The sequence below is a fragment of the Tasmannia lanceolata genome, unplaced genomic scaffold, assembly GCF_043159265.1.
Source record: "Tasmannia lanceolata isolate RefF3 unplaced genomic scaffold, GAP_Taslan_0.1 ptg000016l, whole genome shotgun sequence".
NCBI classification, from domain to species: Eukaryota; Viridiplantae; Streptophyta; class Magnoliopsida; order Canellales; family Winteraceae; genus Tasmannia; species Tasmannia lanceolata.
In genome coordinates this window covers 5,406,379-5,434,304 of record NW_027518693.1, presented here as the reverse complement: position 1 = coordinate 5,434,304, position 27,926 = coordinate 5,406,379, and the positions used below count along the sequence as shown (strand labels likewise).

Here is a 27,926-nt window from a genome sequence, read left to right as displayed (position 1 = left end):
AGGACACATCTTCACCGTCATTTGATGTTTAAGAGGGTGCCCTAATCTATTTTAACAAGTCCTTAAAAACAAATAAATAGAAGCTGAATGAAGCCAGTAATCTATTGTAACTTCAAACCCTCTACAAGATTCATGCTGCATATGCAAGATCCTTGCAAACAAATATATTACGATCTGAACGATTTAATCTCATTCAGCCAATAACGATCTGAACGATTTGGATAAAGTAATCTGGAGATCTGAACGATTTAATCTCATTCAGCCAATAACAACTACAATATATTACGCTTAAATGATTCAACTTGGAACTTAAATGAATTCCAACTGACCATCATAACCTGAGTCAAACAAAAGTGACACCATGAGGCATGGTTATGTGCTGAACCTCATAAACCGGGTGAGGAAGGTCCTGCAAGGCTCTTTGATCAAAAGCAAAAGCTATTTTGTGGTTCTTGTCGTAGAAATATCAAGAAGATTACTCAACAGCTCTTGCAGGCTCCAGCATCATACCTAGGGAATAATGCACCAAGATGATGTTGCAAAACATGAACTTTGAAGAACTTCCCCATAGTGAGGCACCTTTCTAGTATACAGTTACCTTTCATGACTCCAAATGGATCCTTTAAACTCAGTGAGACTATACCACATTATCCCAAGAAAGCCAGAAGCCACTGAATTATGAAATAGAGATGTAAGATCCAATATATGCCAGAAAAGAATACCACCAAAACAAACTTCAGAAAAATCAATGAGCCTGCTATGTAATAGAATTCTAAGATCCAATACATGCCAGAAAAGGGAAGCCTTGAAACAAACTTCAGAAAAATCAATCAAATGTCATCCCATGGGTGCAAAGCATCCAACTCTGACAGGAAGGATCTTGGAAAAAGCCTTAAATGTAGGGTTCACAAGACAGAGAAGTGTGGAACTTATATGATCGAACAACACTTCTGTTCAGCAAAGGCATGCATAATTACCTATCAACAGTGTGAGGCTGCTTCTTCTATGGGGGGCCTAGAGAAAATAGCAAAGATTGCAGCCATAGGGGTGGCTTTTTCTTGGGCAGTGGCAAGGAACATGATTTGATGGACCCCTAGTGGTGTAACCTTTCTTCACCATTACATAGGTTCAGTGGAGGAAAAGCAACTCAAGGAAATTTTATGCAGCTTAATCTGCTGCAATACTTCTCATTTAGTCAGATCAGTTGGGAGTTTAGCAAAAGAGCAACTAATTTACCCTGCTTTAGTGAAGACTCTACTATCGTCTCTAATATAAGATTGAACAAGGGCTTATAGGATTTCCTTGGGCAGCCATTAAGCCTGGAAATTAGGTTCCCCCAACCTTTTATAAAGTCAAACTCAAATAAATAAGATAAATGCAAAATTGAACTGAAGGCAGTGGCGGCATTTTTGGATTACATTATGTAGATTTTCGATGGACGCCAAGATGATATTAATAAATGGTAGGTCTAATAAAATGCGCATCTTCCTTTTAGTTTTTCCTTGTGTTCTTGTCTTTATTCTAATTTTTTTACTTATTGTTAGATTTTTTTTAACTTCTAAAAATTTCTTTCGCATCATTTCAGAAACGGAACAAGCATTGCATTCCAGAAGAATAACAGAAAGCCCATCAGAACAGAATTGACAACTAAATGCTTAAGTCATAAGACTAAGATAGGCCCATTCACAGATGCAGACTCAACAGGTACGCGGACCAATAGGCTATGGCTTCGAGATACATTCATGATTTGGATTTTGAAGTATGAAGTTGGTCGCTCCTCAATGTCACAACCATGGTTTTAAATTTCAGTTTCGGACCCCACCGAAATCGAAATTTCGGCCGAAATCCCGCGAAATGGTAAAAACAATATTTTATTCGATACGAAATTTCGGTAGAATATTAAATTAATTAAAATAAACAGGTTTTTTGGGTGAAATTTCGGGGAAAAACGAAATTCGACCGAAATTCCGAAATTTCAGCTGAAATAAAATACCATTTCGGGTTTCATTGATTTCGGTATCGTTCTCGACCGAAATCCGAAATTTCAGTCAGAAATTTCAGTGTCAGTCTCGACCGAAATCCGAAATTTCGGTCGAAATTTAAAACCATGGTCACAACACAGACATTCCATTTGTTTAGATGCTTGTGTCGCTACTCTGCACCTAATTTTCTCAACTGATAATTTGAAACAAAATTCCCAAGATTGTGTATCTACTCCACACCCTTTTTTTTGTTTTAAAACAAAGATCCCCTCCACAATGATTCATTTCTAGTTTCCTTGTTTAGATGCTCGAGCGCACAATCATTTCCCTATATATATATATATATATATATATATATATATATATATATATATATATATAGAGAGAGAGAGAGAGAGAGAGAGAGAAATTATATGGTGCAAGACCTTACAACAATAAGGCCCTTGTACGGTGGAAGTACCAACCTTGATATTTGATCCAACAGCAGCTCCTCAAAAAGTGAGCTGCTGTTGAATCAAATATCAAGGGTGGTACCCCTACCGTATTGTTGTAAGGCCTTACACCATATAAAAACTCATATATATATATATAGGGAAATGATTTCAGCGCTCCAACGTTTTAATAAACATGCGCTCGATATGTTTGTCGTGTAGTATTTAAGGGCTTTAAAAGCTTTTTGAGAACCGTAATATTCCTCTGACAGCCCTTTAAACACTACCCTTTATCAAAACATTGGAGCGCATAAATCATTTCCATATATATATATATATATATATGAGGAAACTGTTGGTGAGCTAGCTTGCCCAATCACATGGGTCCCACATTTTGGGGAGTGATCCAAACCATTCATTTGCAAGGCCTTATCATAGATAGGGGGTGTACCGAAAATCAGCTCCATAGGATCATCCTAACCCCTCCATTTGTGGAGGACAAAAATGGGGCAGATTTGTGTCTGTCCATTTTTGTCCTCCACAAATGGAGGGGTTAGGATGATCCTATGGAGCTGATTTTTGGTACACCCCCCATCTATGTAAGGGACTTTCAAATGAATGGTTTGGATCATCCTAACAAAGTGGGCCCCATATATATATATATATATATATATATATATATATAGAGAGAGAGAGAGAGAGAGAGAGGAAATGAAGTATGTGCAGCTGCACAGATAAGCAATTTGTGCATGGCTCACAAACCATAGTGGGGTCACATTTTTGGGGGGATCCAAAGCATTCATTTGGAAGGCCCTTCCATGGATAGGGTGTGCCAAAAATCAGCTCTTTAGGATCATCCTAACCCAATCAAAGTTAGAGGGGGAAATGGACAGACATTGTTTCTGCCCATTTTTTCCCTCCACAAATGGCAGGGTTAGGATGATCCTAAAGGGCTGATTTTTGGTACACACCCTATCCATGGAATGGCCTTCCAAATGAATGCTTTGGATCCCCCAAAAACTGTGCAGCCATGGTTTGCAATTTCGGTTTCGATACCGGTTTCGGACCCATGAAATTTCGAAATGACTATTTTATTCAATATTAAATTTCGGCTGAAATTACCGAAATTCCGAAATTTCGGCCGAAATAAAATACCGTTTCGGATAATGATGACTTCGGTGTCGGTCTCCACCGAAATCCGAAATTTCAACTCGGATTTTGGTCGAAATTTAAAACCATGTATGCAACCATACACAGATAGCTTATTTGTGCAGCTGCACATACTTCATTTCTTCATATATATATATATATATATATATATATATATATATATGAGAGAACGGTTCCTACACATATGTGTAGAGAGTTCTATACACACTAGCTTAAAATACAGTGGGGGCCCACATTTTTTGGGTGATCCAAGCCATCCATTTTAAAGGCCCTCACATAGATAGGGTGTCTACAAAAAATCAGATCCATAGGATCATCCCAACCCTACGATTTGTAGAGGTAAAATGGATGTCTTTAAACCTTCACAAATTAGTCCAATTTTTGCCTCCACAGTTCGAATGGTTAGGATGATCCTATGGATCTGATTTTTTGTGGACACCCTATCTATGTGAGGACCTTAAAAATGAATGGTTTGGATCACCCAAATAATGTGGCCCCCACTGTATTTTAAGCTAGTGTGTAGATAACTTATCTACACATGTGTGTAGGAACCGTTTTCTATATATATATATATATATATATATATATATATATATATGAGGATAGTGTTCCTGCGCAGCTTATCTGGGCAGCTGCTTCAAAAACTCATGTGGCCCACATTTTTTGGGTGATCCAAAGCATTCATTTGAAAGGCCCTTCCATGGATAGGGTGTGTACCAAAAATCAGCCCTATAGGATCATCCTAACCCAATCAAAGGTGGAGGGGAAAATGGACAAACACTGTTTCTGACCATTTTTTCCCTCCACAAATGGCAGGGTTAGGATGATCCTAAAGGCCTCATTTTTTGTACACACCCTATTCATGGAAGGGCCTTCCAAATGAATGCTTTGGATCACCCCAAAAATGTGGGGCCACATGAGTTTTTGAAGCAGCTGCTCATATAAGCTATCTGAGCAGCTACGCAGGAACACTTCTCTCTCTCTCTCTCTCTCTCTCTCTCTCTCTCTCTCTCTCTATATATATATATATATATATATATATATATATATATATATATATGAAGGCTTTCAATGTTTCCTATAATTTAGGCATTTGATTCTTCCTCCAAAACTTTAAACATAGAGTTATCCGCAAGACATCATCGAATTGTCCGGACAACTCTCGATTCAAATCTTCACACTCGGCATCATAAATCTTCTCCAACTTCTTATCCTATCCTTTCAATGCCTTAACCAGGCCTTGTTGAACAAGGATGTCCTTCACTCTTCTCAGTCAAAGACTGAAGCTCTACAACTCAACTAAGCCTTTGTCCCAAACTAGTTGGGGTTAGCTAATGCATCCTTTAGAAAATTTTCATGAAGAAGGTGAAAGGATCTACCCAGCTCAAATTGACTAAGTTTAATCCTGACACTAGTTGCGTTCGTCTACATGGATCATTTTCTTCCATTCTCTCCTATCCAAGGTCATGTTCTTTGTTATGTTCCTAGCCCTCAAGTCCTTCCTCACTGTTTCTACCCAAGTTGTTTTCAGTCTGCCCCTACCTTCTTTTACTCCATCAACTTGGCACGAGTCACTTCTTCTCACTGGAGCATCCAAAGGCCTACGTTGGATATGCCCAAACCATCTTAAGCGGTGCTCTCTCATCTTCTTATCAACTGGTTCCACCCCCACCTTTTTACGGATGTCTTCATTTTTTTCATTTTTATTAATTTATTAATTTCTCAATATCAAATTTTGAGGTTGAGCCATTTGCTACAGTTTCAGATCACTCACACCGCTAAACGATACTCTGTAAAGTCGGTCCACCTAGATAAAAGTAGGAAACCTGAGAAAGACAAGTAGAAACTTTCTTTCCATACACCAACCAATCTAAACAATCCTAGATCAATTCAACAACCTTCTGAAATCACAAAGAAAGATTTACATGATAAATACTTCATTATGAAACTTCACCTCCAATGAGAATTTTCCGACCAAGCTTTTTTACTTCGGTGTTCTTCTTTAATTAGATAAATCCAACAGCTCTGATACCACTTTGTAGAAAACACGACGAGAAAATTTTGATATGATCAAGCATGAAGTGCTAGAAAGATAATAAAGAAGTAAATACAGTCACAAAAGGAAGATATACGTGGTTTGACAAGAATGGCTATATAAACAAAGCTAGAACCGATTTCCACTATACAGAAAATGAATAAAGAGATTAGCCAAATCATGTATCCCATAATCGTCTCCTTCTCTCACTCTGTACTCAAGACCAACAGAAAATCTCTTTAATTTCTCATGAGATATTGCCTAAAGATTGTGTCATGTTGTTTCTCTCTTCTATTTATCATCTACATTTATAGATGATAAAATCAATAGAAGAAGTCGCTTTCTTCTAGTCAAACTACACAACCTACTTTTAATCTCTCCCTCCTAGTCATACTAGGAATCTACAAAAAGAGAAAACACAATTGCCATCATCTCTTTCTTTGTTTCCTATTTAAACAATGAAACTATAAGAGAATCCCACTCCTAGTCAAACTAGAGTGGGCCCACTCAATACTTGAGAAACAGACACAATCCCAACACTTGACAACCGAAAAAATTCATTACCTATCAAATAGTTATCTACACTTAGCAAATTTTGTCTCCCTTACAAAAGTTGTATATCAATTTATCTCGAACAACATATACAGGAGCTACTAAGCAGATTCAAGGAAAAATACAGATGAATATTTCTCTTTTCTATCAATAAACAGGCTATAAATGCAACAAACATAAACCATACTCACAAAGAGAATTCCCCATCAACACACCGCAGTCGCATCTCCACCAACCGATCATTAAACTCCCCATCACTGATCTTCAACATATCCGGCAACCGAAGAGAGAACCCATGCTCAACGAGAAGCCGGTGCCTCATCTTAATCTTCCCATCCAAGCTAAAAGAGAAATACTGTGGAAAATCCAACAACTCAGACAAATCCCCCTCCATCTCATTCAAGAAATACTCAACCTTTGGTCTAAAATTATTCTCAATACTAAACGTAAAAAGCCCAGGCGATCTCAAAACCATTCTAACCACCTCCTTATAAGAAAACCCTAAACTCTGAAGGTAATCAAGCTTAGGTAAAAGCGTAGTCTCCACACTCGAAACCAAAAGCAAAGTCGTCTGACACGAGATTGCGTGAGATCCAACAAACCCTAATCTACGCAGAAAATAGAGAGTTGGCCTTAGCTGATCTGAGACATTACAGATCAAGAGTCTAGGGCATCGAATTATGCATTTTCGAATATCTCGAGAGGGGATTTTAACATCATTGAGGAGGAATTCGAAAACGGGGTAAAGATCGGAGTAGGGATCGGCGGTGAGGAGTTGCGGGAGCATGCCGAAGATCCGGCCGAGGTCGGATTGTTCGATTCCCATTGAGTAGAGACATTTTATGACGGATTTGAGGGAATTGAGAGATGTTGATCTGAAATTAGGGTTTTTTTCTAGGGCTTTTGAGGAATCGATTTTGAGGTTTTCGAGATAGAGGAGCTTTTGGCGGAATCGGAGGCCGGGATCGGAGAGGTAGGGTTTTGAGAGGAGAGGGGAGGTAGGGGTTAGGGTTTTGAGAGGGATAAAGCCGTCGAGGTTTTGGGGGAGTTTTCTAGGGTTAGGGTTAGGGTTTTGAGGAGGTTTTGGGGCGGTGTGGAGTGAGAATTGCAGACGAATTATCATATTTTGAAAATTCTTAGCATTACGGAGAGAGAGGGAGAGAGAGAGAGAGAGAGAGAGAATGATTTTGGGTTTTAGGGCATCTTTGTGGGACTGGGTGGCGTGAAAAGGAAAACTTTTTCCAATATTTTACGACTTTCCCTTGTTTGGTTGTGCAAGAAAGGATTTTCAAAGTGGAAAGGCCTTTCTTCGTGGGCCTGATTAGATTGTTAGAATCATGAATTGAAATGGGCATCCGATTCAAGGCAAAAGAATTAGTATTTTAAATGAAATTTTAATTCAAAAAAATTCTAATAAAGTTTTTATTCCTATTGGGAGGTGATGCATAACCTGCCGCGTGTAACGTGTCTTTTATTTTTTATCTTTTATTTTCATCATTTTATTTTCATCATTTTATTTAGGGGAGCGATAAATCGACCCCCATATATCTTAAATACCTCCTATGTGCATTTCTCTCTCCTCTTTCTCTCTCTAACCCAGAGGAGATAGAAAGACACATAGGGGGTCGATTTAAGATATTTGGAGGTCGATTTATCACTGGCCTTTATTTATAGCCTATTTTCAGGCATCAACACTCTCTGCATTGGAAAAAAATCAGAATACAAGTTCTTGGAGGAGAAAACATATCTTGCCATCTTTCCTTTTTTAATTCTGGCCTGGTGTCAATTCTGTCCCTTTTTTGAGCCAAACATGGGATTCGGCAAAAATAGAATAGGATATCGCTTCCCACATCTGATTCCAGTAATCCAAACACACACTAGGCCTTGTTTGGATTAAGCTAAAACATTTTTTGACTGAAAAAGATATCTTGAGAATAAGAAAATTGTTTCCACATTTTAAAGGGAATTGATAAGATTGTGGTTAATTTAGAGGGATGCCATCGTACATAGACGGGTCCCTCTAAATAAAAATTGAATAAGGTGTATTCTAATTATCCTTTTCGCGTGTAAAAAATGTACAGTAACTTTTTTAAAAAAAATTCCTTTTCAATTTTTTTTTAAATTCCAAAAAGGGCTTAAGAGTGTGTTTGGATTGCCGGAATCATGAATCATTATATTCCTATTCTGATTCTCCTATAAAACGGAATGTTGTTTTGAATGCAAGAATCAAGAGTTGGATTTATCATTCCATTTCATTCCTATAATGATTCTCCTATAAAATGGAATGCCAATTCCGATTCCAGTGTTTGGGTATAAGCACAAAGAGAGACAATCATCTCCCCCTCCTCTTCAACTGCAGCAATTCATCCCCCCCCACCTCAACCACCACCCACCATAGAAACCCTTTCTCTCACCACTCTTTCATTCTACAAAAAATAAAAAGGAAAGTGATGAATCGACCCCCAAATATCTTAAATCGACCCCCTATGTCCAGGAGAGAAAAAGAGACATAGGAGGGTCAATTTATCACTTAACAATTAAAACTAGAGAAGTATTTCCTTCACATGAGGAGGTTTGAGCAGTTGTGAAATCCTAAAAAAGGGCGGCCCAATGCACGAGGCTCCCACAGGGTATAGGACTCTAGGGAGGGCTAGATTTGCTTTGTAGAGAGGCTGTCTCCATGACTCGAACTTGTGACCACCAAAGTCAAATGGAGCAGTTGTGAAATCCTCACACCTAAAAACTCAACATGACAAAAAAAATCAGAACTAAAAATTTATCGAGAAACAAAGCAAAACAAACAACTTGTTAAAGCAAATTAAGAAAAACAAAGCAAAACAAAAAAAAAATGTTAAAGCAAATTAAGAAAATGATGATCAAAATGTTACAATTTAAATTAAATTTTTTGGTTCATTGAAACCAGGTGGGAGAGTTTTTTTTTTATTAAACTAAAAACACATTACTTTAGATATCCCCATTTGTTGAAGAAAGGGTGCTAACGACAAATTGTTTATTTTTCCCTTTTTGGCTTACACCGATTTCACCTACAGTAAAGAGAAGTGGCACATCAATGGGTTGTATGTTTATGCACTAGTTAACGACAGAAGGAAATAAAAAAATAGACATACACCTTAGTTAGTGGCAGAAAAAATAATGAAGCAGAGAGAGAGAGAGACGTATAAACCCTATAAAACGAAGGTTTTTATGCAGACAACATAGAGAGAGGGAGAGAGAGAAACGTATAAAATGAAGGTTTTATGTCATAGAGAGAACCATTTCGAAAATCAGAATACCACTCGATGGGTTAACAAATTTTGCCATTATTTCCACCAAAAACTCCCCATTCCACTAACTGAGTTCTAACCAAACACAGGAATCAGTCTAAACAAAATAGGATCCTGATTCTGGTAATCCAAACACGCCCTTATAGTTTTCATCACTCCGAGATGGTTGGGTATTTAAATTAGAATAACATCGATAGTGTCCCGATGGATGGTGATCTTAGATCCGCTGATGGTTATATCTTTATGACATCTAGATGAGCTATTTTATGAAAGAGTGTGGAAGCAGACTCTTACAGCTTCTTCCACTATGCATGTAGAGTTTGGAGCATGTTTATGAGAACACAATTCAGGCTACACGGTTATGAAATTTCATTCAAGACTTAAAGAATTATTGACTCTATTTCCAATTTATTGACCACATTTTGTGATAACTCCTTCACCGTTTTCTACTTTAAAAATAATGTCTCTAATGCTTCAATACATACCCTGACAAAAGTATTGGTAGTTAGAAAGAAAGTAAAACGAGAGTAGTACTAGGATGGGTGACCTCCTGGGAAGTCCTCGTGTCTCACTCCTGTCACTTTTTTAAAACCCAACAAAAAACACACATTTTCATAGGTGATTAACTCCCTCTCTTCAGTACGACATCATTGGAGTGCTAGACTATGTTTGGTTACAGTGGGTACAAAATAGGTGTCTACAAGGGTGTTTGCTCGACATGGGGTCAAGCTCACTTAGATCGCCTCGTGATGTTCTATTGGATCATTAGTCTCAATTGCACATATGTGGCTCGAAAATTGTTTGTTAGCGTCGATATCTACGACACTCATGTTAAATATAAGAGGTAGTAGGATGCCAAACTACTTGCACACAGTCTCATCATTCTTTTCCTAAATATAAAAGAGGAATGATCTAGATTCCTAGCTTCGATATGAGCATGGACCCATCAATCTAATGGTTGGGATCATTCCATGAGTATAGCTCTGCGCCAACTGCATCTCTATGTGACCTGTCAAAGCCATTACATTCCCAAAAAGCTGTCACAAGCCCATTAGAAAAAAAAAGAGACAAGCTGGGTTTGTGCAGCTATAAAAAAACATGGTTGTGTTGATATCAATTCTGTAGATAAAATTATACCCAATTCGAACTTCGGGAATTTTCGAGCCCACCCTACGAAAAAGGAGCTCTCTTGGTCGAGAGGCTTTTAAATGAAGTTTGAAGAACCCGAGCTCGAGTCCGTTGGAATCTCTTGGCTCCGAAAAATATACCTTGGCTCTCTTTTTTTTCTCCTCTTTTTTGTTCCCATTGTTCGTTAGTTATGGGATTTCAGACTTCTCCCGATTCTCCCGCGCGATTTAAAGACCGATTTTGCAGCTCTACCGATCATGCAATATAAGCTCTACCCTCTCTCTCTCTCTCTCTCTCTCTCTCTCTCTCTCTCTCTCTCTCCTTTCATTGTTTTTATTTTTCCTCTTCCTTTGGATTGATTGATTACTTTTTTGGGGATTTTGTGTTGCATAGGTTTATTTGTTGTAGATTTTCTGAATTGGGTTTTTCCCCCATCTTTGTGCATATGTTTTTTCGGTGTTTTGGTCTTCTTTGATATGAGTTTCCCATTTTTTTTAGTATTTGGATTAGGGTTTTATAGATGGGACTGAGTCTCTTGGCGAGTGTTGCTCGATTCTTTTTTGTTGTGAAATTTGATGTTTTGGCTATCTGGGTTTCGAAGATTTTGGTTTAAGTTGCAGTGAATTGTGAGTTTTTTTTTTTTCATAGAGTGGCGGTACTTTTAGGCAATTGTGTTCTGTTATGATTACAGAAGAAATCCTGTGAAGTATTCCAATGGTTCTTATCCAAATTTGAGGTCTTGATGTTGATTGCGTTCAGATTTTATATGTGGGTTCCATAGATTTTGGTTTGGTTTGTATTTTTTATATTTCATTTTAGCATTCCTTTTTTCTTTTTTTTTCCGTTTGGTTTAATTTTTGGTGGTTGTTATCTGTTTCAGTTACTCAAGATATCTTGTATGCTGTTGTCAACTATAGAGGTGTTTGGGATTCAATGTTTTAATTGGCTTTTGATTTTTCTGAATATTCGTATGAGAATTGATTGGTTGTGAGAAGTATGAGGAAAATGATGGATTATAGCTGGAATTTTGAAACTTTTTTGTGACAGAGGAAGGTTGGACTTGGGGAGGATTAAAAAGGGATAGGAAATAAGGGGTTCGTCGAAAAGTTTGCAAGATGGGAAGGGTTAAGCTAAAGATAAAGAGATTGGAGAATACGAGTGGCCGGCAAGTGACATACTCAAAAAGGAGGGCAGGGATTCTGAAGAAAGCCAAGGAGTTATCGATATTGTGTGACATAGACATTGCCCTTCTCATGTTTTCACCAACCGGCAAACCCACATTATGCCTTGGAGAGCGCAGGTATTTGATTCCTTTGCTCTTATCAACCTACTCAATTTGAAACAAATTCCTTGTTAGTTGCGAAGAAAAAAAAAGTTGTGACTGATTATCGCTCATGGCCATCATTCACATTAACACGTCACATGTTAGTGTGAATGCTGGCTGACGAGGTATACCCAGGACAGGTAAGAAACAACAGAAGCTGGCAGGGGTTCATTCATTTGCAAGAAGGGAAAGTGTTTGAAACTCAACCATACAGTCGATTATAATTAAAAATAGTTTTTTTTATTGTGAAGCTAGCTGTTTTCACTGTCTATCTTGAAGATTATTATGATCTTATCAATACTTGTTTCTTATGATGCATTGAAATTTCCACTTTGTTTTCTTTTAATCATTGAAGCGAAATGTTGGGAATACTTTAAGATTCTCCTGAATCAACAAAAATTGAATAACAAACCAGAAGTTTCAAACTTAACCCCGCCAAACCCCCAGCTTACCTATAAAAAAAAAGTTTCAAACTTCAAACCCAAAACACAATCAAGCACATACCTTAAGAAAAAACAACAAGGAGAGCAGAATATGGTGTAGCCTCAAAGAGAAAAGAATAGATAAAAGAGTAAAATTCCTTCCATAAACTACAATCTCTTTACTTAATCGAAGACTCCTCAAAGTGAGTATTTACATTCATATAAATACACATAAATACACTCTTTCCAGCTCCAAAACACTTTCCTTCTAGTTGCAAGTATCTTACACCTTTCTTACACACTCTCTAACTTTAAAACACTTCTAAGTTAGTCTTAAACAAGCTAGAATTCTTTCATAACAAACATATAAACTCTTCAAAGAAAACTAAATAATATCTCTGCTACAATTATAACTTTCTATAATAAATAATTCCTAAATATAAACCAGTCCTTTGTTAACCTTCCTAGTTCAACTTAAACCTCTTCAATTCATAATAGAAACTATAAAAACTCCAAACAATTCTATTTTCTCCCAAAACATCGACTTTATAATATTATGAAAATTTAAATTAGATTACCAAAATTTGGAAAAGTTTCTTTCTTCCAAAGTCATCATTCCTTCTATAATTCTTGGTTGGAAGAACCTGTGGATTTGTATTGCATCAATTCCCACCCAGTTGGAGAAAATTTGACTCACAAATTTTTAACACTACAAGATTGTCTTCAATTGTTGGATGAAAATATTGTGGGGATCCCCTTCCACTGGGTGAGCTATTTGGAGTAGAGCTCCATACCTATCCAAATCCTTCATACATATGCTTCAAATATTTATTTTTGACATATTTTTCAAAAGTGGATATCATTTTCTTGATGGAAGTTCAAGGGATCATTGTGAACAAAACTAATAATGACACTCCTCTTGGCTAAAATTTGGGGCTCAATTGCTCCTGGAAAGTTGAATACATACAAAACACTCAAGTGGAAAAGGTTTTGTTTAGCAAGCATGTGCATGCTATGTAAAAAGAGGAAGCAACTAACTACTTACTACTACATTGTTCCGTCCCGTTCAAAATTTGAGGAGCAATACTAGATTTTTTTGGATTAGAATGGGTGATCCCAAAGTTGGTTGGTCACACGTTGTTGTCTTCGATTGCCAAGTCCTTTGGTCAGAATTGAAGGATGCTTTGGAAGATACACGGCCACTTGGCATTTGCAGGAAGGAACAAATGAATTTTTGAAATGTGGTTTAGCCATAAATGATATCGTTAGACATTGGACGAAGATTGCTTTAACTATAAGGCCGCTGTTGATAGCAACCCCAAAATGGTTATCTCGTTCCCAAAATGTAATCAAGTTGAACTTTGATAAGAGTTCACATGGTACCATTTTTTTTAAAAAAAGATAAGAGTTCACATGGTAATCCTGGTTTGCGGGTGTGCGGGTGTATATTTAGGAATTTGTTGGGTGAGGTGATAAAAGTCTTCTCCAGTCCGGTGGGCACAGAGGACTCAAACAAAGCGGAAGTGCAAGCTCCTCCTACATACTTGGGTTATTCAAGCTAGATCTATTTGAACTTCTTTTTATAGAGGGTTACTCAAGAAAAGTAATTTTACAGGCATCTAGGCAATCTCCAAACCATGGAGAATGGCTAGGTAATCTTCAGGATATTTTATTTATGTAGGGAGATTTCACCAATGTTTAAGCATGCTCTAAGATCAGAAAACGCCAATGCTAGCGGGCTTGCAAGAGGAGGAGTAGATATGTAAGAACTGGTTGTGTTGGGACTACTCTTTGTGCTTCACCTTCAAATGTGTTGGTTTTAATGTGTTCCGTTTTTTATCAATACAATTTACTGTTATTACTATATTGCACGGAGATCTTGGCCCTTTTATATCCAATACATTGGCATTTGGACCTTGATTTTAGGTGGGTATCTAGTTCTACTTTATATTTTTAGTACAGCAGTTCTCTTTCATTTCTCCTAAGAAAAAAATGGATGAAAGCTTGGATTTCTGGGATTAGCAATGAAAATATTGCTCAGTTCTCCCTGAAGTTACAATGCAGGCTGATGAATGTGCTTTTGTGTGCTTACTGTATGCTGTTTTATTCATGAGAATTGGGAATTTGACTTTAAAAATGGGTCAGCCAGAATATTTTCAGTTGTATGATATGAGAATGGTATGCCTCCTCAAGAAATATTGATAATTTCACTAGTTTAATCTCATTCTCAATAGTTGGAGTCATTTTGATCTCTAGAGCCTGTTGTATTTATAAGTGATTTGTTTTATTTTATGTTCTGTATCCTTTTTTCTACTTTTCTAATAATCAATGCTTTGTTATTCAGCAATATTGAAGAGGTAATTGCGAAGTTTGCGCAATTGACACCACAAGAGAGAGCGAAAAGGTGCAGACAAACTCATTTTGAACTGTGACCTGTGATCAATTTTCTTTTGTTTGGAAATGTGGCTGTCTTTATAGACAACAGTTTTTTAACTCAATTCTTTGATTGGAGCAGGAAGCTGGAGAGCCTCGAAGTATGTTCCATTGTGATCTTATTGCCTTCTTCAAATTCCATTGACACATAATTTAAATTTAGGTCTCTGCATTATATGTTAATGAACTACTTTAATGTATTTTTTTGAGAATACAGGCCCTAAAAAAGACATTCAAGAAGTTGGACCATGATGTCAATATTCAAGACTTTTTGGGTACAGGGTATGTGCTAATTTTGGTTGAAGTTACTTTTCCATCTTAATCAGCCGAAATTTCTGATATATGCATTTCTTGTTTTTTTGTTGCAGCACCCAAACTGTTGAGGTATGTATCACAACATATGATTCCTACCAATGTACTTTGTCTCTTTAAGCAATACTTTCCATTTCTTTACTTTCAGTCAGTATATTACATTTTGCCTATAATTATTTGGACAGGAATTGAGTAACCAGTCAGGACTATTGCAATCCCAACTATCAGAATTATACAAGAGATTGAGGTGCTTCTTTGTAACCTAAACATTATTGAGATGTCTTTTTTCCATATTGTGGAACATGACCATGTGAATGACTGCATGAGAGCTACTTTATTCATTTTATAACTGTTAACACTTCATTGTGAAAAATTATCTGTTACTTTTGATTCTTTTTTCGAAAGCCACATTTGATCTATCGTTTGCTAACTTAGTGGTTGGCATATATCAGCAAACTTTTTTTATTCTTATGCTCAAGTAGTTTCCCCCAACTAGTTTGGGACAAAAGCTTAGTTGAGTTGAGTTGAGTTATGTTCAAGTAGTTTCTATTGGCTTGTGTGAAACCATGTGAAACGACCGATTACTCCAAAAGCTTAAGCTATTAGAGATGGTGTTATTTAATCTTTTATACTTTTAACACCCCCTCATATGTGGCCCCTCTTTTTAGGGTTGGCCTACACGTGGCACATGTGACCCCTCTTTTTGGTTGGCCATTACATGTGGGTTTTTACTATGAACTGAGAACCTAGGCTCTGATACCATGTTAAACTGATACCATGTGAAACGACCAATTACTCCAAAAGCTTAAGCTATTAGAGATGGCATTATTCAATCTGTTATACTTTATCAGCTTGAATTAATCTGTAGATGAGCTGAACTGGGTTTTATAGTCAATTCTGCAGTTTGATTTTTAGGAAAATCCTAAATGTAACTGTGAAGATATCATCATGCCACGTGTGGTGTCTTTCTTTTTCTTTTTCTAATGGGTTGGCTTTATTTGTCTTTCAATGCTCTTCTTATTTCTATGCATATTATTTAGGATGCCAACATTTATGAACACAACTGGCTTTGACTTGGCTTTGGGAGCACATCCTTAATTATTGCATTTTATATTTTAGAATTACTCAGATGACAGTCATACATTTATATTGGCACTGGTAGTGCCCTTTTACTTAATCTTCATTATTAAATAATTTCACACTGTCTGTTCTTGTGATGTTCTTTCAGCTATTGGACTGATCCAGATAAGATCAATAATATAGACCATATTAGGACAATGGAAGAATCTCTCAAGGAATCAGTTAGTCAAATCCGAGCACAGAAGGTAGTTTTCACCATGTGAAGTTCTATATTCTATTTAATATATACTTTTTCCTCCAAATATGATGTGTTTTTATTTGACATGTCTACTGTGTACATTTGGTTACCCTGTAACATGGCTGGGCGTCAACTCCTTGAATCTTAAGCTGACACATTACTTTTAATTATTTTGATACATATATTCTAAATAAAGTTTTGATTTTTTCTATATGTGCATTCTACGCTTGTCCTCTTATGCATTTTCATCCATACTTGATGTAAGTAGGTTACACGATGCAATTGGGGGTCAACCCTAGTAATCGTGCTTGCATAAGTAACATATGAAGGACACTTTAAAGTTCCACCCAGATGCCTTGATCTCTTAAAAGCCATCTTAGTAAAAAAATGGAGTTACTCCATGCAACTTTCAAGGACTAATGTGAATCATGTGCCACACCCAAGGTCTTTGATATTTTCAATCTATCGTGATATTGATGTGTAATTATTTGAAATAGTATTGGGATTGAGCCTCTAGCTCAATGGTCAAGGCTCTGTTCTTTGACCTAGAGGTCAGGGGTTCAATCCCAACTTACCTATCAAAAAAAATTATTTGAAATAGTATTATCTGGCATGGTTTAGAATTTCGGTTTCGGTACCGGTTTCGGGACCCTGAATTTCCGAAATTTCGACCGAAATTTGGTAATAAATTAAAAAAGAGTATTTAATAAATTTCGAAATTTCGGACTGAAATTTTGTAACAGGTTTTTTTTTTATAATTACATTAAATCGAAATTTCGGACCGAAATTCCGAAATTTCAGTCGAAATTTGGTAAAGGGCGAAATCCGAAATTTTGCCAAATTTCGGTTTCTGTCTCCACCGAAATCGGCCGAAATTTAAAACCATGTTATCTGGCAACTTACCTATCAAAAAAATAAAAAAATAAAAAAAATTTGAAATATTATCATCTGGATTACATTTGTTTTCCTTACTGTCTGTTTTTTAAGTTTCAGTTGCAACACCTTTACCCTGTACATCTTGGAGTGGGGTAGGCCTAGTAGCGTTGGTCGTACTAGGTGGTGTCCTAGCTGTCCAATTTGCACCGGTAAACCTCCTAGTTGCTCATTCCTTAGTTTGAGAATGAAGCTCCTAAGAGGTAGTTGCTTCATGTTCTATTCTAGCCACAATGCCATGTGGAAAGCATAATCTATATCATAAACCCGCTTGGTGGCTAATTCATGACGGATTTCAGATCTTAGTCCACTTTTGAATCAAGAAAGAGTCTGACTATCATCTTCTGACACATGATAGAGTCAACTTCTGAAATTTCTGCATATGCTCCACAATTGATCACATCAGATTGTTGACTTCTCAAAATTCTACATATGCTTAACAATTAACATGTTTTCTTGCCTGAAGGTGCCCATCTGGTCATAAAGTTTCTCCTATGAGGCAAGTATTTGTCTTTCAACTAGCTCTTCTTCTTTTCCCAATGAGTGTAGGTCGCTGCCCCAACTTCTGATATCTTTGTTCAACATTCCTCCACCACACTTTAGCATGGCCCACTAGTTTCATCCTAGAAAATGTCACCATTTGGTCATCTATCATGTCATACCAAATCAAAAAATCCTCTATCACAGCTAGCCAATCAACAAATACTTGTGCGTTCATGTTAAAACTAAAATCAGGAACATCTACTTAACCTTCTTGGTTATATATGCCATGGGTTCAGATCTTTCCTGTTCAAATATCTCACGAATCAGCTCACTTGAAGGAGCCCGTGGTATGTTATTCATCTCTCATAGCTTATCAATTTTGAACCCCTCAACCAAGAAATGTGGGTATAGATAAACAAGTGTAGTGAGCATGGGGGATCGACCTGCGAGGATATTTTTTTTTTTCAAAGATAACATTTAAAAAAAAAAACCAGAAATGATTACAGTAGTACAATAGGGGACAAGATGTCCCTCTCATAAAGCATACATCGTACCAATCCCTACCTATCTTTACAGATCAGCCCCATCTACCTCTGTATGAAACACAATAGTCTGCACTTTATCCTTTCCCACTCCACCCTTTGCTAGCTTGTCCACTTTGTCATTGGATGATCTCAGTGTATGGTGGAATTTTGGTTTGACTATCTTAGACCAATCTCCAATTTCAGATATAATACTTGCTAGCTTCCCGGGACCATTTACTTTATTTGAAACCAATGCCAAGACGTTGGACATTTCTCCTTCAATGATTAAGGGTCTTCCTTCATATGCCATATAAGTCCCCAAAATAAAGCTCTTGCCTCAGCTTCATTGGAGTCCACACATTCCTGTTGGTCCTGAAAATGTCATCAACAATCTTCCATTGGAGTCACGAAGGATGCCCCGGGTTCACTCTCGAGCTACAGTCAAAATTTAATTTCAGCTAACATGGAGGTGGGGGTTCTATCTTGGTGCCACTTTTTCCTTCCCTTTTTCTATCACTCATAATTGTTTTTCATTTCCTTAAAATATTGCCTGTAGTATAACTTGCAGCCATCATCTCTTCCCCAAAATAGAAGATCTATTTTGATATCTAAAGATATTCTTCCACATCTCCTCTCTTTCTCTTTGAATATTTTGTTTTTTTCTCTCCTTCCATAAATGCCAAATCGGTTAGGAAGCACTTTTTGGTCTCTACTGTTTAGTAGGACTGAAATTGGCTCTTTATACTTTATATCTCCATGAAGACGAAATAAGTTTGACAACCTAGTTTATGGTAGAGGAATTAGGAACGATCTTGTGCACTATGCCATGAGGCCCATGAAACCATCCTACTTCCCAAATGTCATTGTTCGATCAAAATGGAACACTATTGGATGACGGGCAAGCAAGAGGTGTACGACTTTTTACGCATCAGGTGTTATATGGGCCTGTTGGGTAATCAGTACACTGACAGATGGATGCTCCGCCTCCACTGACGTCAACCATCTGGTTGTGGTTCGGTGCAGTCAGATTGTGGGGCTTGGGTTGTAGCACTGATTGGTGCTACACGGATTCCTGTTTTTCCATTCTACCCCAACAAAGTGTTTTGACTGGGAGCTAATAAAAACAAGCAATGGCAATGGGTTTAGTCTTCTGCAACAGCATAATCATCTCATCTGAGTAGCATTCGTATTCTCCGAAAGGATAATGTGTGCCGCAGTTGATTCAACTCTATAAAATGTTCAATATATAAGCTCAAGCCACACCACCAATCAACCAAGTGACTGACCATATCATCGCATGAGAGGTGAGATATTTTTAGTTGAGTGAGGAGGAGATTAGAAACTTCAAGTTGGCAGTGATCAACTTGATTAACTCCTATTGGCCTGTTCTTTGGGGGGATTAATTTACCCCAGATGGGGCAGCTAGGGTTTGGGTGTTGGGGGCAATAAAAGGGAGATTTAGAGATGATTTAGGTGATTGTGAGAGGCTGAACAATTTAATCCTGAAAATCAGGGATATTGAAATCTCGTATCCCATCCACCGGCATTAAAATAATGCATTCTCCTCCCCTAACTCTGCCCTTTCCGTCCCTTCTTCTGTCCTTCCTCTCTCCTTTATCCGGGGTAAATTAACCCCCCCAAGAGGGTCCTATATACATACATATACATATACATATACATATACATACACATGCGCTACTGTCATTGTTTTGGTCTATTTTAGTACTGAAATTTTTCTCATTTATTCGTTGACCCTAAAAAGGAAGCCAGGTGGGCTCTGTGGTCTTTCTGTACTATATGTTGATACCACCTACTTCTGCTTCACAGGGACACTTTGGGAAGCAGCAACTCATGTCACTAGAATGCCCGGGTCAGGTAGAAACCCTATTAATGTAACCATCTCCTACAAATTGGTTATGGCTGTGGATTTGTGAAAAGTCTTATATTTTAAAAAACTCAGTGATTGATCCTGTCCTGATTTCATAGTTCCAGAATGGCATCCAGTTACCATTAGGAATGGGTGGTGAGCAACAAGCCCTGCCCATATCTTGGCTTCCGAGCAATGATACGCATATGATGTTATCTGAGGATCCGAGCTTGCTGCCTCAGAGGTAAATGGACTATTAAATTGGTTCATTATGCTAACATTATGTTTTTTTCTCCCTTTCGGTTCTAGTTCTTTTTACGCTATGATATATCACCCCTGATGATGGTTGATTTGCAAAAAAAAAAAAAAAATCTAATATAGATAAAGGCTATTTAAGCTATCTTTCTTTGAGAGTAAGAGCATTATATTTATTGTTAACATGATTTATGTGACTGCAATGTGTTATAGAGATATTGGGTGTTCATCTAGCGCATCCATTCCAAGTTATTCAAGTTATTTCAGCACCGGAAAGCAAACAGAGATCAATAGATCAGGGCAAGAAGTGTTCAATGAGGTAAGCCCAAATGCATGCTTGGGGTTACAGCTAGGAGGACAGTATCCATACCAGTCACTCAATCTTAATTTACTTGGCGAAAAGAAACTCAAGGAAGTGACAGAAATGAACTTACAAGAATCAGCTGTAGATTATCAAGTTATTGGTTTTGAACCACCCAGGCCTGGATATGATACTAGCCGTCGTAATTGGGCTTCCACATCGGGACCTTCTGTGGTTACCATGTTTGACGAGCATTCGTATCCCCAGGTGAGTCCTCTCACAATCTTTTTTTTTTTTTAATCTTGGAAATAAGATTTAAATCATATCTATGTCACATAGACATCCACTTCTCAAAAAATTGCTCTTTTGGATATTCATGTTTTTCACATTGTGATATGGCTATTCAAGCAGAACTTTAACATATCGTTCTTCTTGTTCTGGGTATTATTTACTATATTTTTGGTGTTTCTATTTGAATGATACATTTTTCTCTATTTTATTCTTTTATAAACCATCCCTTCTGAAATTCTATAATGTTACTGGAGTGCCAATATGTTGCACTAATGCACTTTCCAGGGTCACCCTCCATGAAGTGTCGCGGTCTTATCCACTCGAGTTGCATGCCCATATTCAGGTAATATAGGCCGTTTGTTGCTATGAAAATATCTTAAATGCTTCTCCCACTTTTGAAAACCAAGCATGGTTTCGAAGTTATTAGTATTTGGGCCTTCTTTGCAGTTTTCATGGCCATTATTCTGACTGCCCTGTTTCTTTCAGCAACCAAACTGAATTTCATGGGATGGCACCGTTTATTTGCTCATCGAGTTTCCCATGAATTCGGTGACCTTCATCACTCAAAGGTTCTTTCTGTAATCTACAATCAATGTGGATTGACCTGTTAATTGAGATGGCCTTCACTCCTCTGCATAATTATTGGATTCCTGATACAACCACAGTGCGATAATTATACATGTACAAAAGGACCAAAAGAGGATCACAAAGATGGAAGCACTTTGGTTCTTTGATGCCATCTGATGGAGGCATTGACCTACAAAACTTGTAATATTGGGGCTACAAAACTTGTACCATCAAATTGTGTGTATTGTAAATCAGATTTAATGTGGGTCCTTCAGCACTTTGCCTGTATAGTTATGTTACTTGCTACAGGAGGATTTCCTTTATTCAATCATCAATGGAATGAACTGTAAATTGAATTCAAATATAAGTAACTCAAGATTGCCCTGTTAATAAGATGTTTTACCTATGCAAGATCCAGTGTGTTCTTATTTTTCTGTTTTCTTTCTCTTTCCGTTCTGATGATCTATAATTTTAGGCAGATATAATTACAGGCATAGAAAACCCGTGCCCATTAATGTTGCTAAACAAGAACAGTTATACTTTAGAGAGAATCAATGGCTACTTACAGAATAGAAAGTTGAGGCGTGGCATTGCACTACTGTTCTAGTCCCCTGTGCACTGATTGCAGTGTAAATTTTACATTGAAGCTTTCATGTCACTCAAAACCCAAATATCCATTGTTACAAGGAAAAATAATACATCCGCATACCTTGCTTTTAAAAACCACTGAATGTTTGGTCAATGGGTGTTGTGCATTAGTGTGGCCCATGTGAGAGAGAACGATTTAGAAAAAACCAGAGACGCGTGGGAGGGGGCACGGAAGATATTTTTGGATTTCCAATGGTAGTGATTAATAGAAACGCGAAGTTCTGAGAATTTTACACGTTGGAAAAGGAAGATGGTGTTTTTCGCCCCTCATGTAGGATAATATACCCCCTTCTAACGTGAATTGTGCACGCTACAAGGGGGTGTATTATTCTCCATCGGGGGGCGAAAATATTATCTCACATTCGAAAATCCAAAAATTCAAAAAAATTACCAGCCTTTTCTGTCTTGGACTTTCGAGTACTTGTTCAAAAGGCCCTTCATCAAATAATTTCTCACAGACTAGACTAGTATTCTCAGTCCATGCTATGCATGGGTGTAAAATGATAGGCCCACACAGTCAAAACATGAGGTATAGATGGTGGGCCCATCTAATGCATAAGTTAGGTAGGGCCGTAGAGATGGTAGGCCCCACCTGATGTAAAATGGTAGCCCCATCCCATGAAAGACATGAGGTGTAAGACTTTGGACCCCACCTATGCATGGGTTAGGCGGGGGACGGTGGTCCCACCACATCAAAGCAGGTGAAAAAATGGTGGGCCCAACCCATGCTAAGGCCTAAGGGAGAGTTATAAAATGTTCCGCCCACAAAAGGGGAATTGCTCATTTCGTTGGTTTGTGTCATGTCAGACCACCCCTCGTGAATGAAGACAAAAGATGTTGTCTCCATTCACGAGGTGGCTGGTCTGGCATGCGGCAGACCAACTGCGAAATGCCTTTTGTGATGGACCCTAGCAAATCCCCAAAACAAAACATAAGGTATGGTGGAAAAGCTTTTCCAATAAAAAAAAAAATTTCTTTGGGAAAAGGCGAATGACAGATAAAAAGTTACATGCTTAGTATATATTATTAATAGATAGATAGACATGACAAACCAAGATCTTAATGTAATCTCTCTATGATATTATTTTCTTTTATATTAAAAAAAATAGTAACAAGGCATCGTATAAGAGATATGGGACCATTAAAAAAAGAAGTGTACAGGAGATACGGGCTTAGGAGATTAGTCCATATATCCTTTCTATCGGTGTCCTATGTATATTAGAGATCTGACCATGGTTTGAAATTTCGGTTTCGGCATAAATTTTGGACCTAACCGAAACATAAATTTCAGCCGAAATTTGGTAAAGATGCATGAAATGTAGATTTTTTGGGCCAAAATTTCTGAAAGGAATACAAAATTAATATTTTTATTCAAATTTCGCTGAAATTAACGAAATTTCCGTCCGAAATTTGGTACATTTCGCCAATTTCGGTTTTGGTCGAAATTTAAAACCATGGATCTGACCTTATTTTAATCTTTGTATGATATAATTGAGAACTTATATGATGCCCGACTGTGAGATTATAAAGGGCGGAGAGGGAAAACCATCTCTCCCTTGATTTTTAATCCAAGAGAAAATCCTTTTTTCTGACTTTTCCTTAGTTCAAAAACTAAGGCTGCAGGTTTTGTCTCTACCCGCCCTTTACATTCTCACTGTCGGGCATCATATAATTTCTCGATATAATTTTATGGGGTTTGCTAGGCAATATAGCTGAAATTTTGCAGCCGACTTTTGCATGACAGAACAGCTACCTCAGATGAATTTAAAAAATAAGACAAAATCTGCTAAAAGGTGAGCCTGTGTGGGGGTGTTCTCTCATGCAAAAGTCAGCCGCGATATGGCTTTCTGCAGATATTTAATGATCATTTCCGCTGTATTTGGAATCTTTATCTTCAACTGGATGCTCTCATCTTTGAGAAATTGATCTTTTCTACTTCTTTCTTAGTATTAGCGAAATTTTCGCAGTGCCCATTGCATGGCTAGTTATTACCAACTTCAATTATAGATTTAAAAATAGGTCTATAATATGATTTGGAGTTAAGAATCGGTTTGGGGTAAGGCCTGGTTCGTTTTAGATAGTTTTGGAGTCTAATAATCAGTTTGGGTCCCACAATCAGTTGCAACAATCTAACACCCTGTTCGTTTCAGATTGCGGCAGCCGATGGTGAGGGCCCCTACCCATTCTTGGCCCAAAATAATCTGTTGGGGCCCTCTCCATCAGTTGTCACAATCTGAAACGAACAAGGCTTGGAGTCCAATAATCGGTCTGGGCCACAATCGGTTGCAACAAATTTTAATTCAACTTCAGGGCGCTCTTTGTTGTCTAAGCTGGATATTGAATTATGAAGATGGTGTGCATACTCCCTCTAATCTGCTTTATTAATTGTAATGAAGTCCATTTACTTTTGTTTGTGATATGCGGTTGTCATTAGTCATTCCACTGCCTTAATTCCACAATGTTAAGATAGTGCTCTTTAATCCACCTGCGGCTCTTTTGTTCCCTTTTTCTTTGCAGAGAATTTAAAAAAAAATGAAGAATGATGTTCACCAAATCCTACTCATTCTTCCAATTTCTCCAAATCCTGATTTTCAAACCGGCTAAAACCACTGAATTCTTAAAGTGGGGCAGAGTCGCTCCACGTTTTGTTAGCTCTAAATTAGAGCAGAGAATAAAAAGTGTTGAAGAACGCCACTTAAATTACGTCAAGGGATAACTCAAAGATGGAGCTAAACCATAGTTGCCAAAGTAATAAGAAGGTTCGAGAAGCAATACCAGAAGCAAGAGATTTAGAAAAGAAAAAATACAGGAAGTGAAAAGCTTAAAAAGAAAAAAAGTATGGGAAGCGTTATTGAAAGTCAACATTAAGCATGTAATAAGCCTCATTCGAAGGGAACAAGAAGTATATAGAAAGAAATTATTGGAGTAGGTTAGGGAGGAAGGATTAATATAGGTAATGATTAAAAGTAGAAAATAAGACTTCATGACTAATTAGAATTGCAAGTTTCAGAAATTTGAATAAAGGCCCACATAATTTTCATTTGATACTTAAGATGAGTTCTTAATTTTTAAATACACTCTTTTTTAAATGCGTTCCTTCAATACTATCAAAAGAAGAAAAAAATTCTTCAAGGAAAAAGTAACCAGATAAATAGGAAGCATACTCTTAATTAAAAGGAAACATAAGGAGCGTATGGGAATTGCGCTTTCCCAAAATCTGAAAAAAAGAGAAATTAGCTTCCGAAATGAGTTTCCGGGGAAGCGAGCTGCCCTTCCAACTAGAAAGTTTTTTGTTATAATAAGTATGAACTAAATCGTGGCAATCATTTTCTCACTATAAATTGTACAATATGATGTTACATATTGATTCTAAATTCCTTACTCCAGTCGCATAAAAATGCCAATTTACCCAAAAGAAATCTTGAAATTCATTTCAACCTATTGCTTCAACATCTAAATTAGGTATCATAGTTTTAGTTAATTTAATAAAAAGGGATTTGTCGGCGCCCATCACAAAAGGCATTTCGCAGATGGGCTGTTGCATGTGAGAGCAGCCACACAAGCTCACTTTTCAGCAGATCTTGTCTTCATTCATGATGTTGTTTCTCTCACATGCAACAGCCCATCCACGAAATGCCTTGTGCAATGGATGCTAGCAAATCCCTAATAAAAAAGAGCTAAATCCAAACTTTTCTACAACTTTTGATATAAAATTCATATTCATGCTGTCATAAGCCGTTTCCATATCTGATTTAAAAATAATGTTCCCACCTCTAACTTTGCGATTTATGTTTTGAGTTAGTTCTTGGGCGATATTAATATTTTCTATAATACTTCTGTCCTGAACAAAAGCTCCCTGCTCTTCATATATAATTTTAGGGAGAAACAGAGTAAGGCGTGTAGTTATAAGTTTTGCAATGATTTTATAGCAAAGTTACATAGGCTTATAAGTCTAAATCATTAATTTTCTCTGCTTTTTCTTTTGTGGGGATTAGGGGAATGAAAGTCGATTTATAATATTTGGACAAATTTTTGCCTTTGAAGAATTCCTCTATAGCCTCCCCTATATCCTTTTTAATAATGTCCCAGCAATGTGTATAGAAAATAATGTTGAAGCCATCAAGACAGGGGGCACTCTCTGGAGGAAGGCTAAATACAGCTTTTCTAATTTCTTCCTCCGTGAGAATTATAGATACAATGTTATTATCAACCTCATGTATTATCTTGGGAATGCTATCCAAATGGCTACTTAAACTAGTATTTTCTTTACTGGATAAAAGATTTTTATAATGATTACAAACAATATTAATTATTTCTTGAGGATCTTCCACCCGATTGTTCATATGAAAAAGTTTATGAATCCCACTATATTTTCTATTATTGGTCATAGCGGCATGAAAAGTTTTTGTATTTTTATCACCCTCTTTAAGCCACTCTTCTCTAAATTTCTGTCTACAGAAGACTTCTTCTTGAAGCAATTTTTCCTTTAAATCCTTTTGAGCCTCTAGAACTTTTTCAAGGTTAGTTTGAGAAGGATTTTCTTCATAAATTGCTTCCCTCATACTAATCTCATCCAATGCATCTTTAACATTTTGAAATACATTACCATAGACATCCTTATTCCAGTTCTTAAGTCTGATTTTAAGGTTTTTAAGTTTTCTTGTTAGTCTGTTAAAGGGTTTGTCATAAATTAGGGTATTCCATCAATCCTTAAGGCCGTGTTTGGATACCTCAGGTTTTTTTATTTGGATTTGAATTTGAGTTTTGGATACAAAATACATCAATCATCCTCATGCTCTTGTTGTGTGTGTGTGTGTGTGTGTGAGAGAGAGAGAGAGAGAGAGAGAGAGAGAGAGAGAGAGAGAAAGAGACGTCTCTTTACTGCTGCTGCAAGGTCAAGGAGCAGAGAGGGTGAAGGTAATTGCCACAAATATGGATTTCCAAATAATGTCTCACAGAAAAAATTTGAAAATCAAATATATTTTTTTCACTATTGTAGCTGATTTGGAAATCAAAGGATCCGATCCAGTTCCAAATTTCAACCGCAAATGTGAGAAATCCAAATTTAAATCTTGTGGATACCCTGACGCAGCCTAATAGTTTGGGTGAAATTTTCATTGTGGATCCACATTTTTCTGGAATTTAAAGGGTTTTATAGTAGGTAGAGGCCTGAAGGTAAACTTAAAAAGAAGGGGGCGGTTAGAGCAAGTTCTAGAAAGATGGTTCTACTTTAATATTATAGAATTTTTCAATCTAGTTAGAATTGACTAAAATTCTATCAAGTCTAGCTCTTATACTACCATCATCTGTAACTTTAAATACTTATTTACCATGAATAGCAAAATATCAAGTTGGAAGCTAAAAAAGGTCATGAAATGGCCCCTTGAAAAAGAAAGGCAAACCAACCATACGACAGCCATGTGCCTTCCTCTGTCAGGAATTCCCCCCCAACAAAAAGACACAAATAGAATTCAAAACACCCGTCACAATAGAATGTTAAAGCTGATATTTAAAAAACCCATCATATAAAGGAACAGAAAGAAATGTGAAGCTGATATTTCATTCTAAGGAACAGGAGATTTTAGTATTCATTTTAGTAATCTTCGTTCTTTTTCTCGTGAAACAACGCATCACTTAATTGGTTTGTCTGCTCTTTTAGAAAAGAT

The 27,926-nt window shown here is 37.1% G+C and overlaps 2 protein-coding genes across 5 annotated transcripts; one reads left to right on the top strand and one right to left on the bottom strand.

The window, feature by feature from the left end:
• Nucleotides 1–206: 206 nt before the first annotated feature.
• On the bottom strand, nucleotides 207–7,360 carry EMB93 (Mitochondrial transcription termination factor family protein). Of its 2 annotated transcripts, XM_077358091.1 has the most exons (3): nucleotides 6,362–7,360; nucleotides 599–671; nucleotides 210–510 (listed from the first exon to the last, which is right to left on the bottom strand). In XM_077358091.1, the coding sequence occupies exons 1-2, from the start codon at nucleotides 7,291–7,293 to the stop codon at nucleotides 638–640; spliced, it is 966 nt and encodes a 321-aa protein (XP_077214206.1). In that variant the 5' UTR covers nucleotides 7,294–7,360; the 3' UTR covers nucleotides 210–510; nucleotides 599–637. The 2 variants fall into 2 exon arrangements, with proteins under 2 accessions (XP_077214205.1, XP_077214206.1); XM_077358090.1 differs by having other exon boundaries at nucleotides 207–671.
• Nucleotides 7,361–10,623: 3,263 nt separating this feature from the next.
• LOC143848219 (agamous-like MADS-box protein AGL65) lies at nucleotides 10,624–22,025 on the top strand. Of its 3 annotated transcripts, XM_077357105.1 has the most exons (14): nucleotides 10,624–11,350; nucleotides 11,463–11,501; nucleotides 11,630–11,882; nucleotides 14,673–14,732; nucleotides 14,844–14,862; nucleotides 14,979–15,043; nucleotides 15,130–15,145; nucleotides 15,259–15,320; nucleotides 16,302–16,398; nucleotides 20,159–20,206; nucleotides 20,318–20,442; nucleotides 20,667–21,021; nucleotides 21,331–21,388; nucleotides 21,532–22,025. In XM_077357105.1, the coding sequence occupies exons 3-13, from the start codon at nucleotides 11,698–11,700 to the stop codon at nucleotides 21,343–21,345; spliced, it is 1,047 nt and encodes a 348-aa protein (XP_077213220.1). In that variant the 5' UTR covers nucleotides 10,624–11,350; nucleotides 11,463–11,501; nucleotides 11,630–11,697; the 3' UTR covers nucleotides 21,346–21,388; nucleotides 21,532–22,025. The 3 variants fall into 3 exon arrangements, with proteins under 3 accessions (XP_077213220.1, XP_077213219.1, XP_077213218.1); XM_077357104.1 differs by having other exon boundaries at nucleotides 10,624–11,501; XM_077357103.1 differs by having other exon boundaries at nucleotides 10,624–11,882.
• Nucleotides 22,026–27,926: the final 5,901 nt, after the last annotated feature.

Bases quoted from the DNA above. Each gene is read 5' to 3' on its own strand.
- EMB93 (XM_077358090.1), bottom strand. From the start codon at position 7,293: ATGATAATTCGTCTGCAATTCTCACTCCACACCGCCCCAAAACCTCCT. The intron at 672-6,361 runs GTGAGTATGGTT...TTCATAATTCAG, and splicing joins GTTGATGGGGAATTCTCTTT to TGGCTTCTGGCTTTCTTGGG.
- LOC143848219 (XM_077357105.1), top strand. From the start codon at position 11,698: ATGGGAAGGGTTAAGCTAAAGATAAAGAGATTGGAGAATACGAGTGGC. The intron at 16,399-20,158 runs GTAGTTTTCACC...TCTGCTTCACAG, and splicing joins GTCAAATCCGAGCACAGAAG to GGACACTTTGGGAAGCAGCA. The intron at 20,207-20,317 runs GTAGAAACCCTA...CTGATTTCATAG, and splicing joins CACTAGAATGCCCGGGTCAG to TTCCAGAATGGCATCCAGTT.